General features: G+C 46.9%; 1 protein-coding gene across 5 annotated transcripts in view; it reads right to left on the bottom strand.

Annotated features, from left to right (window-relative positions):
- CACNA1A (calcium voltage-gated channel subunit alpha1 A) overlaps positions 1-20933 on the bottom strand; it is a gene marked incomplete at both ends in the record, with an annotated part of 240998 nt that overhangs the window by 93071 nt on the left and 126994 nt on the right. For all 5 annotated transcript variants that reach the window (XM_082621831.1, XM_082621833.1, XM_082621835.1 and 2 more), the window contains 5 exons: positions 416-625; positions 8141-8230; positions 9489-9545; positions 10651-10766; positions 11866-11969. In XM_082621831.1, coding sequence (XP_082477957.1) covers positions 416-625; positions 8141-8230; positions 9489-9545; positions 10651-10766; positions 11866-11969 — 577 coding nt within the window. The remainder of the gene's footprint in view (positions 1-415; positions 626-8140; positions 8231-9488; positions 9546-10650; positions 10767-11865; positions 11970-20933) is intronic.

Here is a 20933-nt window from a genome sequence, read left to right as displayed (position 1 = left end):
ACAGGTCACTTTTTTATCTCTAATGTGCCCCCATCTCTCAACCATAAATTATTTGATTCCCAGAGATGCACCTAGAAATCACATGTATGTTTCTGTCTCTATCTGGCTGTCTTGCAGTCTCTGACTCTCTCTGTCTCTCTTCCAATGCACCCCTATGTGCTTTTCTTAGAAAGTGATCATGGAAGTCTCTGGTGGCCTAAATTCCAGCTTCCAGCTCAGGCCCAAAGAAATAGGGTTCTGTCATTGTTGCAGCAGCAACATCAGCCCCAAATTGAGTTGTAGACATGGCCAAATGAAAGGGCAAAGTCAATGAGGACCAAAGAAGGAACACATACCATCAGAGAAAGAGAACTGGAAAAAGGGTGTGAGGAAGGGATCAGGGAGCCGGTGGGGGGTGGGGCCAGGAGGTACTCACAGAGGAAGTCGGAGAGCCACTCGGGCTGGTTGTAATGAACGATAGCGACACACAGCGTGTTGAGGGCTACCAGACTGAGCACAGTCCAGTAGAAGGCCTGAGTTTTGACCATGCGGCGGATGTAGAAACGCATCCTCCTCTCCTTTTTGTGAAAAAAAGTTGAGTTCTCCAGCTTGGCACTTTTAATGCTGGCTCGGGCGAAGGGAGACCCTGCCAGGGAAAGGATGGAGAATGTCAAGGTGTTCCTGCAGAGGAAATTAACCGATGCATGGCCCAGGCACGGATTGTGGCCAGGGAATCCATTAGCCTCCCAAGCAAGTAAGGAACCATCATGACCTATGGGCTTAGCTTTCCAGAGATGGAGCTTATGAGAAGGTGATGCCCCTGAAAATAATAGTATTGGAAATAACCAATGAGTGCTCAGGATGTCAACGAGGAGGCTGATGGCTCTTCATTGCTGGAGCCAGTGTTCTGTATCTTCCTCTCCTGGCCATGTCTGATGACTCTGGGGGGTCATGCCACAGGGTGGGATAAGGCAGGAGCCTCTGCTCAGGACTCCCAGTGCAGAGGCAGGCAGCAGAACTGCATGGACCATACTTGGAAAGCCTCCAGGAGGAGGTGTGGATAGGATCCTAGTTTTCCATGGACATTTCACTTTAGAAATAATCACCAAAGAATGAGCCAGCTGTGCCCTCTGTCTACGTATATTTTTGTTCCTAAGCATTTACAAGGTACCTACTGTGCCAGGCTCTGTCCCAGGTGTTCCAGATACACGTTAACAGAGTCCTGCACTCCTGGGACTGATACTCCAGCAGGGGAGACGGAGAGCAAACATAATATAATAAATAGTAAATTAATAGTGTGATGGGGGACTTCCCTGGTGGTCCAGTGGCTAAGGCTCCACACTCCCAATGCACGGGGCCCGGCTATGTTCCCTGATCAGGGAACCAGATCCCACATGCTGCAACTAAGAGTTCACATGCCACAACTAAAGATCCTGCATGCCGCAAATAGGACCTGGCACAGCCAAATAAATAAATAAATAAATAAGTAAATATATTAAAAAAAAAGTGTGATGGAAGGTGAAAAGTGCTTTGGAAAAAAGAGAAAGTAGAGCAAAATAAGGGGACTGGGACCCCCAGGAGGGACCACTGGGAAGGCTGCAGTATTAAATCAAGTGGTTAAGGTGAAGGGGTTGGCCTGAGTTACCTTAGTATCTTAGGTACCTTATGCAGAGGAAATAGCAAGTGCAAAGGCCCTGAGGCAGGAATGTGCCTGCCTGACATATTGTGGGAGCAGCATAAAGAGAACAGTGTGGCTGGAGTGGAGTGGTTCAGGTGGGAAAAGGGAAGAGGTGAGGGCAGGGAGGAGACTGGGCAGGTTGTGAAGGGCCTTGGGGGCTGTGGGGAGAACTTGGGCTTTTGTTTTGAGTGAGGTGGGAGCCATGGAGGGTTTGAGCAGAGGACGGACGTGACCTGACTGGAGTTCACAGGTGCCCCTTGGCTGCTGTGGGGGGCAAAGACTGTGGAAGGCAAGGGCAGGAGCAGGGAGGAGGTGGCTGCTCTAGTCCAGGCAAATGATAATGGGGCTACTACTCCATAGTGGCTGAGAAGGTAGAAGAGTGGGCAGATTTGGGATGTATTGTTTAAGGTAGATTTCGACACTTGCTGATGGACCAAGTGTGGGTGGAAGAGAGAGGGAGAAGCCAAGGTTTTTGGCTTGAGCCCCGGGAGGGATGGGGGGAGGTTCAGAGCTCAGTTTTGGATAGACTGATTTTACCTTCTAAAATACTCCTCTTGTGGGACTTCCCTGGTGGCGCAGTGGAAAAGAATCCGCCTGCCAATGTAGGGAACACAGGTTCGAGCCCTGGTCCGGGAAGATCCCACATGCCGCGGAGCAACTAAGCCCGTGTGCCACAACTACTGAAGCCCGTGTGCCTAGAGCCCGTGCTCCGCAACAAGAGAAGCCACCGCGATGAGAAGCCCACACACCACAACGAAGAGCAGCCCCTGCTCGCTTCAACTAGAGAAAGCCCGCGCGCAGCAGCAAAGACCCAACGCAGCCAAAAAAACAAAAAAAACAAAAAAACCCTCCTCTTGAAAATCTTCCATTGCATTCATTTTTTTATTGTTCTTCATTGGTTCATTCATTCTTTCATTTATTCATTAGTGTGCTTATTCGTTCATTTATTTGTGTATTCATTCATTTGTTCACTCATTGGTATGTCATTCATTCATTCATCTTCTTTCATCATTTGTTCATTCATTAGTGCATTCATTAATTCACCAATTTGTTTCTTCATTCATCATTTATTCACACATTCATTCATCTATCCACCCATCCATTATTCATTTGTTCATCCATCCATCCATCCGTTCATTCATTTGTTCATTTATACGTTCATCCATCAAGCACTTCATCAACCTCATCACACCAGCCAGGCATGGGACGCGGAAAACATCTCTCAGGATGCCACTTCCTATTAGCAAAATTCTAAACAGAGGCTGTGAGTTGGCACCCCAGGGGCCATACTGGTTCATCCTGGGTTTGTGAAATTTAAAATTACTGGTCTTCATTTAAAAACTGGGAGATTTTCCATAAAAATATGGATTTCAGCTTCTCATGAATGAAAATAACAGCTGACGTTTTTTGAACATTTAGAAGGCACTGCGGGGGATGCATTTTACACAGTAAGCTTCTCATCACGACCTTAGGAAGTAGGGACCGTCATTAACACCATTTTATACCCTGAGCAAACAGAGACTGAGGGGAGTCCAGTAACTGGCTAAGAAGTGTCGAGTTAGTTCAGAGCCTGTGCTCTCGGCCACCATGCTGCACTCACTCCTGGAACATGTGGCCGTGAGGAAGGGACCACATTCCTGCCCAGCAGCAGTTGGCCAGGTCCAGTGGTTGGATCCTCCCCTCATGTCCATCACCTGCCTGACCCCACGGGCATTGGGAACCCTAGGGTGGCTCTTCACACCCCTTCCCAGTTGGGACATTTCTAGTCCTTATGGCTCCCAAAGATGTGCCCAGACCCACAGGCATCCACAAGCCTTGGCAATCACACCAGGCAGGAGGCCCCTTACCCCAACTCCTGCTGGAGCCACATGGAAACCCGGCTCCACCACCAACAGGCGAGTGACCTTGGGCAGATGACCTCGGACAAGTCACCTTGCATCCTGGGACTCCAGTGCCCTCCACCTCACAGGGCCACTGGGAGAAATCAATGAGTTAATACCCCCTAGCATGATGCTGGCACATCATGCTTATTGGTAAGATTAAAATCTCTTACTATGACCCTAAGAGCTGAAATCAAGACCCGTTCACACACCAACGCCTGGAGGAAGTCTTTCCTGATCACAGGGCCTGGAGATACATCCCACAATAGGCATCCCACTCATCAGGAATGGAGAGGAAAGTGAATATTAACTAAACACCTATTGCATGCCAGGCCGTGCGCCAGCTCTGTACCGTCTCCTCTATTTATTGCATTTCGTACTTGCTCTGACCCATGCTCCCTTTTTCTATACACTCTTGTCTATACTTTTCCTCTGTGGTCTGGAACTGTAATTGCAGGCAATCCTTAGATTTTAAAAATAATTTTAATAAGCTATTTTATGAAACCCCATATATCTAAGATATCAATTTCAATGTGGAATCGATATAGAAATATATTAAAGAGATATTTTACACTCTTTTTCTTTTTTTGTACTATGTATTCGAAATCTAATGTGTTAGTATGAAGCACATTTCAGTTCAGATCAGCTACATTCAAGGAGTCAAGAGCCAGAGGCGACCCGTCCTAGTCAGGAATGTTCCACGGTGAGGACAGCAGTATAGCACCACCAAGGCTGAATCTTGGGATTTGGGGCAATTTATATGCTCTTCAAATTCTCTGTACATTGAAATAGGTGCTTCCCAAATTGTGGGTTGAACTGTCCTTCAAAGAGATGTGTGGAAGTCCCTAACCCCTGGTACCCGTGAATATGACTTTAGCTGGAAATAGGGTCTTTGGAGATGACATCAAGTTAAGATGAGGTCAGACTCGATTAGAGTGAGCCCTAAATCCAATGACTGGTATCCTTATAAGAGGAGAAGAGACACGGAGACACACAGGAAAAGACCATGTGATGACAGAGGCAGAAATTGCAGTGAGGCAAGTAAAAGCCCAAGAGAGCCCAGGATTGCCGACAACACCAGAAGCTAAGAGAAAAGCGTGGGGGCAGACTCTCCCCTAAAGTCTTCAGAGGCAGCATGGCCCTGCCAACATCTTGATCTCCGTTTGGACTTCTGGCCTCCAGAGCTCTGAGAGAATACACTTCTGTTATTTTAAGCCACCCAGTTCGTGGTACCTGTGACAGCCCTAGCAAACGAATACAGCCCACAATGAGCTTATACCCTTAAAACCATCTACGTGGAATCTGATTTTCCCAAAGAACCTGTGTTGTGACGGCAGATTCCATTCATGGCTCAATTTTTCCTAACGATGACTCAAGGTCCATATTTCAGCAGTCAGTTGATCAACTCTGCATGAGACTGTTTTGTAATTTGTTTATCAAATGAGTTGACGGCACAGTAGAAGCATCAGTTACAGAAAAGCTGCATTTACTAGGGCACAACATGAGGGCAAATGCCACACAGTTCCTGCCTGACCTTCAAACACATTATTATTATTATTATTATTATTATTATTATTATTTTTATGTAAATAAATAAAGGTAAAGGCATTTCCTTGTCAGAACCCTGGAATTTCAGAGGTCTCTTTCAGGATTGTTTAGGAAGCCCCTGCTAGCATAGGGGCCCCTTCCTGTGGGTTTTTCATCTATCAGGCAAGGGAGCTGGCTTTAGGTGGGTTTGCCTGTAGCAAACCTGTCCTGGGAGAACAAGCCACTGGCCTGTGTTTTGGACCCATCTAGAAAATTGAAAGTCACCCGCTTTCTTAACAGAGGTGCTATGGGACAGCGTTGGCACTTATTCAGTGTGACAGCTTTCAACTTCGGTTTCTCGTCTTCCTTTTATCACACATTTATCAAATGCCAGCCTTGAATCTGGGTTCTCCAAGTAGCAAGTTTTCTTATGTCAGCCACAAATTCGAGCTCCGGGGTCTCCCACAGACAAACCCTCTGTGAATCTATCATGGCTTCCTGGATCATCCCCACTCCCCCCCTCGTTAGGAGCTGACCCATGTCCCACAAATTCATATGTTGAAGTTCTAACCAACCCCCACCCTGCCCCCAGGATCTCAGAATGTGACTGTATTTAGAGAGAGGGCCTTTCAAGACGTAATTAAATTAAAATGAGATCATTAGGGTGGGCCTTAATCCTCTATGACTGGCGTCCTTATAAGAAGAGGAGATTAGGACACAGACACACATGGAGGAAAGACCACGTGAAGATACAGAGGAAGACAGCCATCTATGAACCAAGGAGAAAGGCCACACCAGAAACCAACCCTGCCAACACCTTGATCTTGGACTTCCAAGATTGGTTGTTTCTGGTTCTTACTTTTTTGAATACCAGAAACAGTGCTGCTGAGAAGAGGTTGGTACATAGATCTTTTGCATATGTGAAGAAATATCTCCCTGTTAATTAAGAACAGGTACCCAATCTTACCCATAGAGGAGATGTTGGGTACCCTATTTTTTCAGTGCCTGACATTTAATAAATGTGGTATAGACAAAAAATATTTGCCTATCAAAATATAACAAAACAGATTAGAAAAATGGAAGCAACCTAAATGGGAAAAGATGTTGGACAGATGTAATGGATCAAATTCACAGAGCATTGATGGAGCATTCCAATTCCTGAATTTGCTGGAAGGAGAGAAACAGATGTATCCACAAGTGGAAATAGGACTTGTTCATCATTACGAGGAAAAGAGTGTTTTGGCTAGAAATTAAAAATGCAAATGAAAACAAGCTTTAAGGTATCATTACAAACCGACTTATCTGGGAAAGGAAATTAAACGGGTAATAGGCAATGGCCAGTGTGGGAGAATCTGTGAGTGTCTGAATACTTGGCAGGTTTATAAATCAGTGTTTTTGAAACTCAGAATGGCTCTGTGAATAATGAGTTGAAAACCCGTTAATATCTTTGATCCTATAATTATCCCCAAGGAAATCCACCCAAAGGGTGGGGGGAGTCATTGTACGTAAATGTTCCCAGCAGTGCTCCTCATAAGGGCAAGAATTGGAAATAACTCAAAGACCATATAATAAAGCCACGCTGAGCAAACCATAGTGTAGCCACCCTCTGGAGTGTGGGACAGTGACGGAAATCATTTTGAAACTCAGCAGTAAGCTTATAAACTAGGGGTGAATGAAAAAAGCAGAGTATGAAGTAGTTGGTTCCTGGGGATTAGAAACACGCGTATATTTTTATTTTTATTTTTTGGCCGTGCCTCAAGGCTTGTGGGATCTTAGTTCCCCGACCGGAGATCGAACCCGTGCACCCTGCCGTGGAAGCGCCGAGTCCTAACCACTGCACCGCCAGGGAAGTCCCAGAAACACGTGTATATTTTGAATTCCTGCCTCCCTCCCTCCTTCTCTCATCCTTGCCTCTATGCTCCATATACCCCATCAGTCTTAATGCCTTCTCCCCTCAGAGTCTTGTCTTATTTCCTGTGCCTGGAAGCTCCCCCACCCACTCTTCATAATTGGAATTTTTATTTTTATTTATTTTTATTTAATTTTATTTTTGCTGTACTCATGCAGCTTTCAGGATCTTCGTTCCTGCACCAAAGATTGAACCCATACCCTGGGCAGTGAAAGTGCAGAGTCCTAACCACTGGACTGCCAGGGAATTCCCTTCATAATCGGAATTTAAAAAAACCCATTTCAAAAGATAGTAGAGTCTCCTTGGAAAAGATCGAAAGCAACACAGTCTCAATCAAGAGGGGTGAGAAGGAAAGAAGTCAATGTCCTCTCCCACCTCAAACGCTGCCCTTGGAGATAACCAACAGCAACAGCCTGAGCACAGCCTTCTCTCTGCTGTCACTGCCGTCACTGCCATGATGAACTCCTACCCACCCTTCAGTTCTCAGTATCAATGTCACCTCCTCTGAGAAGCCCTCCCTGACCACACTCCACTTTTCCAGAGCAGGCTGAGCGCAGGGCATCTCCTCTGAAGTGCTGTTATCATTACAGGTTTATTTGTGTAATGACCTGTTTAATATCAATTTCCTGCACTGGACGGCAAGCTCCACATGGGTGGGGATTTGGTCTCTGTCTTGTTCACAATTGGGCACCTAATAAATGTAGCCCCTCAATGAGAACTAATGAACAATAATAATATTACTCATAAATAATGAATAATAATATTAGCCAATATCATGGGGACCTTATTCTCTGCCACATGTTGTTCTAAATGCTCAATGTGGATTATTATTATTATTCTTTTGGCCGCACCACGCGGCATGTGGCATCTTAGTTCCCCGACCAGGGATGGAACCTGTGCTCCCTGCAGTGGAAGCGCAGAGTCTTAACCACTGGACTGCCAGGGGAGTCCCTATATGTAGATTATTTAGTTTTATTTCTCCTGCCAATAATATGAAAAGACACGCTCTGTTGTTATTCTCATAATCATGTCATCTGTCCCAGGACACAGGTGGGAAGGAGCAGAATCAAGACCCAAATTTAGGCAGCCTGGTCCCCCAAGCTCTCACACTCCATCTCGAGGGCGATCAGTAATAAACGACTGCCAGGAGGCAGCAGGAGGACTTACCCACGGAGGCAATATCGGCCAGCTGATCCTCAGCCTCCTCGGGGTTGAGCAGGTCTGTCTTGCTTTTCTTTATGGTGGCTCTCCGCAGAGCTCCAACAATGGAAACATGGCAAGAGAAAAAGACGTTACCCTTTTTGCTACAAAAATGACACCGACTGAGTGTGTCCTTGGGTGCTGGGCGCTCTACCAGGGACTTTCTATGTGTTGTTGGATTTTACCCACGTGGTGGTCTGGTTTGGTGGCAAGTAAGAGCTTGCGCATTTCACAGATGTGGAGACAGAGGCTTAGGGAGGCTACATGACTTTGCCTAAGGGGTAAAGATGAGACCCAAGTCCCGTTCAGTCTGACTCGAAGTCTGGGCTCCCAGCCGTCATTTTCCCTCTAGGAGCCCTGGGATTGGATATGTAGTGACTCCTATGAAAACAGCCCACACCTTAACCTTTAGCACACTTGCTAGGTGGGCTGGGACTATGGAAGCCCTTCCTCAGTATTTAGGTTCTCCACCCCCAAGAGCTCGCCAGGGGACAGTGAGTACAGGCATATACTTCCAATAAAGTGATTTAGACACCCCCAAGGGTAATCTCTTTCCCTCCCCCCAAAATCCATTTTGTAACCTACTGGGATAGGGCCCCAGCTCCTTTCCTTCCTTTTCACTCCTGGTCTCTTCAACCCAAAGTCATTGCTCTGTCTAGACAACTTTCTAACATGTGAGACAACTGTCCTTAATAGTAAGCTGGATTCTTGGTGAAATTATTTTTTTTTAATTTAATTCATTTTATTTTTGGCTGTGCTGTGTGGCTTGCGGGATCCTAGTTCCCCAACCACGGATTGAACCCGGGCCACTGCAGTGAAAGCACCAAGTCCTAACCACTGGACTGCCAGAGAATTCCCATTGGTGAAATTATTATTATTTATTTTACTTAGTGAACACAAATGGGGCTGACCCCGAGCCAGACACTGTTCTATGCATTCTATTTGCAATAATTAATATAATCCTCATAAACAATCAACTAAGGTAGGTATGATTATTATCATGCCCATTTGACAGATGGGAAAAATGGAGGCACAAAGCAGAAGAAGCTGGGCATGTGGTCAAAGCAGAAAGGGCAGGCAAGAAAGGGAAACCCTGTGTTAAGGTCCTGAAATTCCTCGAGGAAGCAGATTCTCACCATTCCCGTTATCTTCCTGAGCCTGACCTGGTCTTGTGCTTGTTCTTGGCATACCTGGGCCCTGAACATCCATTCCCTGGAAGCCCCTCAGAATGGAGTAGCCTGTCCCCCCAGCCTCGGCTCCTCCTGTGTCCCCTGGGACCCACCCCCACCCCTGGAGCCAGGTTCAGAGCAGTTACCATCAAAGGGATGCCTCTGCTCCCCGTCGGTTTCATCCTCGGCGAGGATCACCTCTTCTGAAGAGGAAGAGCACATAGTTAAGCTCCAGCGTCTGGAGGACTCTCCTGGGGATGGGTTCCCTTGGACCAGGAAGGAGAAGGGTCCTCCTGGCCACTCTACTCTCCCCTTGCTGAGTGACAACTCAATTAGCCAGAAATGTGCTGCTCACTTGCTTCTGACTCCCAGCCCCACTTCAACGATGGTCCTAAAGCCAACATCATCCCTACCTCCTTCAAAATAAAAACCAACCTCCTTACCATAGCCTATAACATCTTGCCTGATTTGGCCCCCATCACCTCCCTGTCTTCCTTTTCTCCCACTCTCCACCTCACGCTGATCCAGCCACACACAGCTTCCCTGCTATGACTCAACTCTACTCTTACCCCTGGGCCTTTGCACTTGCTGTTCCTTCTGCCTGGAAAGCTCTTCCCCTAGACATCCACATGGGTTCCTTTTTCACTTCCTTCAGGTCTCAGCTCAGAGGTCACCTCCTCAGAGAGACCCCCTCTGATCACCCTGCCTTCTCCGACTGTTTTCTGCCTCCTACTGTTTTATTTTTCCTCTCAGCATCTGGCAACATCCAACATTATATGTATTTGGTTATTTTCTGCTCTCTCACTAGACTATCAGAGTCCTGCAGGCAGAGACCAAATCTCAGTGCCTAGAGCAGTGCCTGGCACACAGCAGGTGTCCCATAAATGTTTAAATAGCTGAACAAATAAACATGTACCTACTGTATGTGAGGCACTGCTCTTCTTAGGTGACTTAGCTTGGATTACCTTAGAGGCTCTGCAAACAGCCTTATGAGGTAGGTACTATCATCATCTCTGCTTAACAGGCAGGGAAACTGAGGCACAGGGAGGTGAGCTGCATTGCTAGGAGGTGGCAGAGTTGGGATCTAACCCAATGTCTGATTTTAAAGCTCTTAAGTATTATGTATGTCATATCCTGGCTTCATCCCGCTGGATTCTTGTTGCTAAAAACTGGAACTAGCAGTCCAGATCCTCTTTCTCCTCCCATCGTGACCCTTCCCTCCTCCATCTCCAAACTGCATGCATGACTCTCTGTGTGCTCTGTGGCCTGGGATTTCAATTCCTGAGCCCCAGGATGAAAGGGCCTCACCTGCTTTCGAAATCCACTCCATGTACCCGTTGAGTTCTCGTTCAATCTGCTGCTGCCGTCTCAGCTTCAAAAAAGCCCGCCGGTTCTCTACCCGCTCCCTTTCTTTGGCAAACTCCCTGAAGAAGCACAGAAGAGTCAGGTCTGGCTGTTTTAGAAATTTTAGGGAGTCTGTGTGTGTGTATGTTTGGGGATTCAGAATCCCTGGAGGGCAATGCATTTCAACAAGAGGAATCAGGTCTTCTGAGAGAAGATCAGAATATTTCAGGAGTGGGTATTTCTGCCAGCTTCCCACATTTCCCAACAACTGCACCCAGTTAGAGAAAAAAAACCAAAACCATAAACCATGCCATGCCAACCACTGCTGGCTGCATACCCCATTCTCATTCTCTGTACTCCTGGCTAAAGAATAGTTTCATCCCTCTCTTAAGTTACGTAAATGACACACGAGCTGAAGATTTCTGCAGCAGCCTCACTCCTGTGATATAGGACTTTCCCAGTTTCCCTTCTTCCTCTTCCTGTTTGGAATGTGAGATGGCTATCTTGTGAGCATGAAGCAGCTATCCTGAGACCAGGAAGCATCCATGAGATTGAAAGTCTCCAAAAGGATGTCAGAGTGGAAAGCTAGAAGATGCTGGGGTCCATCATGGTACCATGGAGCCACCAAACCACTCCCCAGACTTCTTGTAGTGAGAAAAATGAAACTCACTTATGGTTAAGCCAGAAAAACAATCTTAGGGGTAGGGGGAAATGTGTGTCATGAAAATGCATGGTTGATTGTATGCTACAATTTTATATTTGGAAAATAGGGGAGGGGGGAAACCCAACCTATTGTTTCTTTTAAAAAATGTAAATTATAGAAATTAAAGCTCTATAGACTTTTCTTGTGTTTTGGGTTGTGGGCCTGAAAAATTTGAGAAAACCTTCCAAGTGAGAGGTCTAAATTACAAAGGGGCTTCCCGCTCCCTGGGTGGAGGTAGCTCAGTGCCAGCGGCACAGCTTGGTGAGTGAAGGCTGGGCTGGATTTCACCTCCCATGAGTCCCTTCACTGGGTGCCTCCAGCAGTGTACAACTTATGCACCTGTACATGGCTTTCTGATAACTGTCTAATAACCCAAAGCAATAGAAGAGGCCTATTCTCTGCCTGGAGAATGATGGCCTCTTCCTGGGAAAAAGATGGTGAGGGGAAGTGGGATGGGGGGACTAGAAGAGACTTACCCAGACAGCACACCCAGCACGAGATTCAGCATAAAAAAGGAGCCAATGATGATGAGGGGGATGAAGTACAACCAGTTCCAAGTGTTCCCTGAGGCATCGTTGCTCTACGGGGGGGTGAGGAAGGAAAGCAGGTGAGCACTGAGTGGGATTCAGGTATGACCTGACAGGTGAAGGAAGGGGGAGCTCTTGTTCTCCTGGGACTCTGTCCTCGAATGTCCTTGGCCTGTGGAGTCCTAGAGCTCTGGTAGCCCAGAGAGGGAGAGAGAGCACAGGATCAACCAGTGGGGGAGACTCCAGAGGTACCACCAGAAGGACAAAGCCCCCTCCTAATCATGTAGTCCTCACGGGACCAGAAACCAGCATGAAACTCAGGAGGACTCCACAGATCAAACTCCAGGAGGAGAAGGAAAAAAAGCTCATTGAAATGTAGAAATGAACCCTAAGTTACCTCCCTTCTCCCCCAAACAGTCATGATGGCAGGGTCTGATAATCAGGTTAAATCACCAAGCCAGATGGCAGGGCAGTGAACCTTTTCCTTAAGTGTCTCCCTCCTCTATTGCCTGCAGCCTCAATGTCAACCACAGAAAAATTCCCAGAAATGCCCAGATCAATTTTCAAGGGGAAGAAGTCCACAAATAGAACATTCTTCTCTGGGAGAACAGAACACTGTGCCAATAAGTGAGAGGAGGGGAAGAAAATCAAGAATAGAGAAAGAAAGAAAGAAAAAAAAACCCCAGCACTTAAAGAGTACTTATTTGTGCCAGACACTCCTCTAAGCATATTACCTACATTGGCTTATTTACTCGTTTAATTCCCATGATGTCCCTATGTTATTGTCATGCACTGAGGAAACTGAGGCCCAGAAAGACAATGGCAGTGGCAGACATGGGATTTGAACCAGGTGGCCAGGACCCAGAGCCTGTGGACTTAATCTCTGTGCTGGGGAAGGCTTTTGGTGGTTCATCAACTCTATGGCGTCTGTAGAATGTGGGGCCCCCAAATGTGGCTTTAAAAGCTCACCTTTTTTTTTTTTTTCTTTTTGCGGTATGCGGGCCTCTCACTGCTGTGGCCTCTCCCGTTGCGGAGCACAGGCTCCGGACGCGCAGGCTCAGCGGCCATGGCTCACGGGCCCAGCCGCTCCGCGGCATGTGGGATCCTCCCGGACTGGGGCTCGAACCCGTATCCCCTGCATCGGCAGGCGGACTCTCAACCACTGTGCCACCAGGGAGGCCCAAAAGCTCACCTTTAAAAGCACTTTCAGTGCTACTGCTGCCCTGCAGAAAGGCTAAAACGAGAACGACTGACACTGGTGCTGTAAATCTGTGGAGGAACTGGAACTGTCGCATGCTGCCAATGGGAGGGTAACATGGTGTATGAGTTTCTTGTGGCTGCTGTAATAAAGAACCACCAAGTGGGTGGCTTAGAACAACAGAAATTTATTGGTTCACAGTTCTGGAGGCTAGAAATCCAAGATCAGGGTAGCAGCAGTGTTGGTTCCTTCCGGAGGCTCTGAGGGAGAATATGCCTCTCCCCTGGTATCTGGCGGTTTGCTGACAATCTTTGGTGGTTCTTTGGCTTGTAGATGCATCACCCTGATTTCTGCCTTCATCAACACATGACTTTCTTCCTGAGTGCATGTCTTTCTCTGTGTCCAAATTTCCCCTTTCTATAGGGACACCAGTCATATTGGATTAGGGCCCATCCTAATGACCTTATCTTAACTAATTACTCCTGCAATGACCCCATTTCCAAATAAAGTCACATTCTGAGGTACTAGGAGTTAGGGCTTCAACATGTGCATTTTGGAAGGGACACAATTCAATCCATAATACATGGTACAACCACTTTGAAAAATGGGTTTGGAATTTCTACTAAAATTAAATCATGCACCTTCACTATGTCATGAACATTACATTCCGGGGATGTTATCCAACAGAAATGTGAACCTGTGTATGCCAAAGACACATGCAAGGATGTCCATAGTGGTGATCTTCATAACAGTTCCAAACTGGAAAAAAACTGAATCCTTCTCAACAGGAGGGAAGATAAATGGAATACTGTGCAATGAATGACTGCCATCCACCACATGAAACTTTACAGACTTGGCGTCAAGCAAAAGAAGGCAGACAGAAAAGAGCATATATGTAAGATTCTATTCATGCAAAATATAAAAACAGGCAAACGAGTTGATGATGTTTGAGGTCCAGATGGGGTATCCTTTGGGGAGGGTAGTGACTCTGGAGGGAACACGAGGGGGACCTTCTGGGGCTGAGAAGGTTCTGTTTCCTGATCTGGGTGCTGGTTACACATGTGTGTTCAGTTTGTAAAAATTCATCAGATGTGATCTGTGAAGTGTCCTGTATGTGTATTTTACTTGAACCAAAAAAAAGTTTTTTTTTGTTTTTGTTTTTAAAAGGAAGTCAACTTTACCTTAAAAAGCAAGGAAATTCTGACCCATGTTACAACATGGATGAACCTTGAGGACATTATGCTAAATGAAATAAGCCAGACACAAAAGGACGAAAACTGTATGATTCCACTTATATGAGGTTCCCAGAGTTGTCAAGTTCACAGAGACAGAAAGAATGGTGAGCAGGGGCTGGGGGAGGGGGACGGAGGGTTAGTTTTTAATGGGGACAGAGTTACAGTTTTGCAAGATGAGAAAGTTCTGGGGATGGATGGTGGTGACAGCTGCACAACACAGTGAACGCACTTCATGCCAGTGAACTGGACAGTTAAAAAGGGTTTCGATGGTAAATGTTAGGTTATGTTTAGTTTACCACAATAATTAAAAAAAAAGAAAACAAACAAACCCAAAAAGCCAACTTCCATGATGGACACAGACAGGTTCAGGGGACAATGAATATGCCAGTCCCCTGCTCACACCCTTGTTCTAACAGAGTTCCAATGCTTTGCTTCTTGAAGGTTCTGGAAGAAAGAAAAGGGTCAGCAGAACAGGGGTGGACAGAAGGCAGGACTGGCTTTGTGCTTTCACCTCTGATGATGCTGCTGTGGCTGAGGCCTTTTCATTACCATTTCTTAGGGCTAACTATAGCCCAGGGAGAGAAAGCCTGCACCGGCCAACAGAAGGAAAAAGTCTGGCTATCTCAGGAAGACAGACAGAGCAGTGGGTGGGTGGGGGGAGAGGGGCAGGACTGAACGGGGAGAAAGGGCTGAGGCCCTGGGTACCAAGGCAGCCCCTCCACCCCAGGATCTGCCCACACCCCAGCTCCCTGATATGCTTAGAACCACCTGGCCCCATGATGCTGCCCGGCATAAAAGACACTCACAGCGCCAGGTCCTCAGCCAACTTGAGCTCATTTAATCCTCTCACAAAAGGAGGTATGCAATCCTCTCCATCTTCCCGGGTGAGGAAACTAAGGCACATAGAGGTAAAGTCCCATGCCCAAGGTCCCTATCGTGGGCTGCATTGTATCCCCCTAAAAGATATGTTCAGGGACTTCGCTGGAGGTCCAGTGGTTAAGACTCCATGCTCTCAATGCAGGGGACACAGATTCAATCCCTGGTCAGGGAACTATGATCCCACATGCTTCATGGCACGCCCCACCCCCCCAAAAAAAAAGATACGTTGAAATCCTAACCTCCAGTACCTTTCAATGTGACCCTATTTGGAAACAGGGTCTTTGCAGCTGCCATCAAGTTAAGAAGAAGTCATGATCATGGGCCCTAGTCCACTATGACTGGTGTCCTTTTAAGAAGAAGAAATAACAGGTGAAGACAGGGACACACAGGGGAGAGGACAGCCATGTGACAATGGAGGCAGAGATTGGAGGGACACAGCTGCAAGTCAAGGAGTGCTGAGGGCTGACAGTCACCACCAGAAGTCAGGAAGAGGCAAGAAAGAATTCCACCCAGAGTCTCAGAGGGAGTATAACCCTGCTGACACCTTGATTTTGGACTCTGGCCTCCAGAACTGTGAGAGAATACATTTTTGTTGTTTTAGGCCATCCAGTTGTGGTACTTGGTGATGTCAGCCACAGACAAAGAACACAGTAACTGAGCTACTAAATGGCAGAGGTGCCACCTCCCGACCCCATCACTTCCAGGCCCTGCTTTCCTGTCATTCTCCCCCTGGATCACTCCAGCCACATGGCCTTCCTGTAGCTCCTCAAACGCACCAAGCACAGTCCCACCTCAGGGCCTTTGCACCTATTGCTTCCTCTGCCTGGAATGCTCTTCTCCCAATTTCCTACATGGCTCCCCTCACCTCCTTCAGATCTCTGCTCAAAGGCCACTTTCTCGGGCAGGGTTCCCCTGATGGCCTTTTACAGTTGCGCCTTCACTTCTAATCTCATTTCCTGCTCTATTTTTCCCTTAGTGCATCTCCTCCTCTATACTTATTTCTCCTGCTCATTGTCTGTCTCCCCACTGTCAATTCCATGTGGAGCAGGGACATTGTGCTTTTTTCCCACTGCTATATTCCCTATCACAATGCCAGGCATGCATGCAGTGTCCAATAAATGTTTGTTGAATGACTAAATGAGAGGTGGCTCCCCACACAGCCCACATCCTCTACCCCAAGCTGTGCTCCCTTCTCCCTCCTCTCTCCTTCCTCTCTTGTCTTGCTTTTCCCTCCCTGGGGACTGGGGTTCTGCTGCCTGATTTTAGAGATGCTTGTTCTCTTTCCAATCTAGCCCAAATGATTCAATTACATGCTGTGGATCCAACAACTCACAGAGAAGAAGCTGGCAGATGGTTGGGTGCAGTTTTTGATTAGTAGGTGGGCTTCCTGGGGTTTGCTCAGGAGAAAAATGAGAAATATATTTCCCAAGCCAAAAGACTGGAGCTTCCTTGGCCGTTCTGTGATAGCACAGAAAGTGGGGGACATAAACCTCCCATCCTGGGTCTTACCTCCTTTGGCAGTTCAGGTTAAGTGTGGGTGTGCTCATGAGTCTGGATGTGGGGAGGAGGGAAATTGCTTGCTTGTCAAAGTCATTAACACCAGAAAGATACACTTGCAAGATTGCCTTGTCTTTCTTCCCAAGGCTCAAAGAGTTCCACTGCCTGAAACGCTATTCTTCATTAGTGCTGTCACTAAATATTTACTGAGATACGGCAAGATTGCCCGTCCCTGTCTCCCTGTGGTTGGCTGAGGGCCATATGATGAGTGCTGGCCAATGAGGAGTGAGTGGAAATACCTAAGTCACTTTTGTACCAGAGCACTGAACTGCCAGTGTGGGACCCTCCAGGGCTCTCTTTCCTTTTGGAATACCAACTGGCAATGTTCTAGGTGCTGGTTGCTCCATTAACTAGGTCCCAAGTGACTCTGCTGAGTATAGCTCCCTTCTTCCTCACTGCCAACCTGCACTGGACATGTAGCATGAACCAGAAAAGACATTTGTTGTTAAAATCACAGTGACATTGGAGAATGTTTGTTACCGCAGCATAACCTAGATTTCCTGACTGATACACCTGGATATTTTCTTGGTTCACTCCTTTATCTCCTTTAGATTTCTCTCAAATATCACTTTCTCATTGACTTTTATATGGCTCTCAGGAGGCAGATGGGGGAAAAGAATGTTTCCTGTATGTCTGACAGAGAAATTAAGGTTCAAGATTACAATGAGCTGGTTGTCCTCTGAGCCTCTGCCTGGAGACAGTTTCTCCTAGATCTTGACTTGGTTGATTCCCTCTCATCACTCAGCCTTTCATTCTACTGTGCCCCCTCTCAGAGAAGCCTTCCAGCCAAAAGGGCTTGCCCCTCCTCACAGCACAGACAGAACTCTCATTCACTTCCAAGCATGTTTTGCTTTCTGAATCATTTTGTCAATATATTCATTTGCATTTGAAGTCCCTGTGGGCGGACTGTTTAAATAATAACAATGACAGGGAAATGTATTTATCCCAAGTCCCAGTGATCAGGCTGTTTCCCTGGGAAACGAAGAGGCAGGTGGGACAACAACGGTCACTTTAGTAGAGCCCGTTTGAGCTGACAAAACACCCCTTGATTCCCAGAATCTCCAGTGGTTGGGGAAACGGAGGCTGAGGGAGATGATTTGCCTGACTCACACAGGGTGCGGATGGCACAGCTGGGGCTAGACCCATCATTCTGGCTTGTATCCGACAGATTTTTTTTCTACCTCACTCCTTCACTGCACTTACATAGTATTTTCTGTTTATAACAATTGGCCATGAGAGCCTTAAAGGAGAGGGAAAATACTGATTCACCCCCCACACTGTTGGTACCTAGCATGATGCCTGGCGCTTAGCAAGCGCTCGATACTCATCAAACAAATGAATGGCTGAGTCCCAGTAAAATCCTTAAGTGACTTCTGTTTTATGGCTTATTTTCCTCTAAGTTTTTTGAGCATGGTTCAGTCAGAAAAAGTATAGAAGATGTAAAAAAACAACAAACCTCAGCTCAAGAGAACACCCAACTCCCCAGCATAAGGGATAAAAATGGGGTGGATTTGACTGTGAAAGAGCCAAAGCCCCACAGTGGCCATGAGGGAGGTCGTATGTCTGTCCCAGTTTGTACCTGTTATTAAATCATGCGACGCCTGTTAATTATTTTTTGAGTTCTCCTTTCCCCATTCACTCTCAAAATTGTCCTGGTTTGGGCAGCGAATTATATGGTCTTTCTGCCTCTGAGGTCTCCTGTCACCTCCCCTGGCCTCTTTAGCTCCCTTGCTCACCCTCACTTCCAGCCACATGGGCTGCCTGGCTACTCCTCACAAATGCCAGAACCACTCCTGCCTTAGGGCCTTTGCACTGGCTGTCCTATCCACCTGGGTCTCTCTTCCCTGACATACCTACATGGCTCTCCCTCACCTCTTTCAGGTCTTATTAGAACTTCAACCTCTCACCTTGAGGATCCACAGCCCCTCTACTGCTTTATTTTTCACCTGAGCTTTCATCACCCTCTTACACAGGAGTTGACAAACCACCACCCATGCGTGCCACCTGTTTTTGTAAATTAAGGTTTGTCGGCACACAGCCATGCCCATTCATTATGTATCTTCCCTGTGGCTGCTTTTGTGCTACGGAAGCAGATTGAGTAGTTGTGACAGAGACTGCATGGCCCACAAAGCCTAAAATATTTAAGATTCTGCCATATATATAAAATTTTCTTAATTATCTTGTTGGCTGCCTGCTTCTCCCACCAAAATGTCAACTCCCCCCAAACAGGGATTTTTTGTCTCTTCCATTTGCTGCATATCCTTGGTGCCTAGAACGTTGCCTGCATGCAGTACACATTCAATGAATATTAGTTGAATGAATGTGTGATCTAAAGTCCCCCAGATCTGATGCTTTGATGTTGGCCAAAATAAACACCTATGAATTATACGAGGGCTTAGGTCAAAGATCAGTTTCAACCATTAGTGACCATTTGTCAAGGGACTTGCATTTATAATCATCAACTAAGCACAGTTTTACCATTTTCTTAATTGCCATTAAGTGAGGAATAGAAATAGAGAGTAAGAGAGACACACAGAGAAAAGCACAGAGAGGTGGGGGAGAGAGAGGAATAAAGAGGCGAAGAAAGGAAAGGAGGAGAGAGAAAGAGAGAGACAGGAAGAAACAGAGAGAGACAGAGAGACCAAGAATTAAGAGAGACAAAGACAGAGAGGGGAAGAAAAAAGAGAAGGTGAGAGTCATAGAGAGAGGGAGGGAGTGTAACAGTTAATGCCCAGTGCTGGGTTCAAACCCTGACTTCACTACCCTTGACTAGGGGATCTTGGCAGGTCACTGCATCCCCGTGAGCCTCAGTTTCCTCATCTGGAAGACGGACCTAAAAATATTTCCCCTCATGAGGGTGTTTTATGGATCAGTTGATGATACAAGGAAGATGTAGGGATGCAGCAGGCTCTCAGCGAATGGTGAAAAGTTAACTCAAGATGCACAGGTCCTGCCAGGGCCCAAGACTCTTCCTCTCCCCACCCTGGTAGCAACTAAGAGAGGGCAAGTCCCATCGCCCACACTGCATCCCCAGGCTGCTTTGGCTCATTCGGTGAGAAGCATGTTGGGTATGTCCTCTGTGTGGGGTGGAGGTAATTTCTGATTTTTTTTTTTTTTTTGAGTCATGCATGCACATATGGTGAGGGGGTCCTTGTGAAATAAGGCTGTCTGTTGCTCAAGCAATACACAGAGCCACCAACTTTTGTCTCCAGCAAATGGCTCCAGTGCAGCCCTCCTGGGCTTCCCCATGCCGCCCCCTTGAGCTCAGAGAGCCAGTCCTCCATCCTGTTTGCCATGGGAGGTAGCAAATAGCAGATTCTGAGGGAACCAGTGTTGAGTCAGAGCTGGATTCCAACCTTAACTCCCTGTGTGTGGCCTTGGCCCTCAGTTTCCTCATCTGTAAAATGGGACTATTTAAGGCTCTACCTTAGAGAGTTACCATCAAGGAGTCACGGGCTGATGCACAGAGAAACACCCAGAATAGTGCGGTACAGAGGAAATAGCTGATAGCCCATTAGGATTCCAGAAGGCTGCCCAGATCCAATGTGGGCCCCAGGAAGGTCCAGGGATGGGTACAGGAGCCCTCTGGGTCCTTCAGAGGTCCAGCACAATGGTAGAGCTCGGCTATGTTGACTGAGGTTCATTTTATAGCAGTTGGACGTGACTCGGACCACACTTTTGGCACAGAATTTCAATATACTTGCCTTTGTGGTCTTTGGGCTTGGATAAGCACTCACCCCACTACAAAATCCTAATGTGGGCAGGCCCACCATGCCCAGGGATGCCTCAGTGTCCCATCTTCAAGGATCCCTGGTCTTCTAGAGCAGGGTTTCTCCACAGTGGCACTCTTGACATTTTGAATTGGGTAACTTGTGGTGGGGGCTGAGCCAGACACGGACAGCGAGAATTTCAGTTACTTGCTAAGCTATCACCTCCTCGGAGGGTTTTCCTAGCCAAGCAACCACAGAAATCACTGAGAGATTCCCTCAGGCTCAACTGGGGTGGGAATCCTTGGGGAGTCTGTGAATTTGCATGGAAAAAAGTTTATCCTTCACTTCCCCTAATTTCCACCAGAAAGTGAGGCATTTTCTTCCATTATGAGGGGAGGCAGCAAACTGCAACAGTGTGGGCAGAACCGGTGATGCCCC

Source organism: Mesoplodon mirus (assembly GCF_964341445.2).
Source record: "Mesoplodon mirus genome assembly, chromosome: 5".
NCBI lineage: Eukaryota > Metazoa > Chordata > Mammalia > Artiodactyla > Ziphiidae > Mesoplodon > Mesoplodon mirus.
This window is presented reverse-complemented; position numbering and strand designations above follow the sequence as displayed.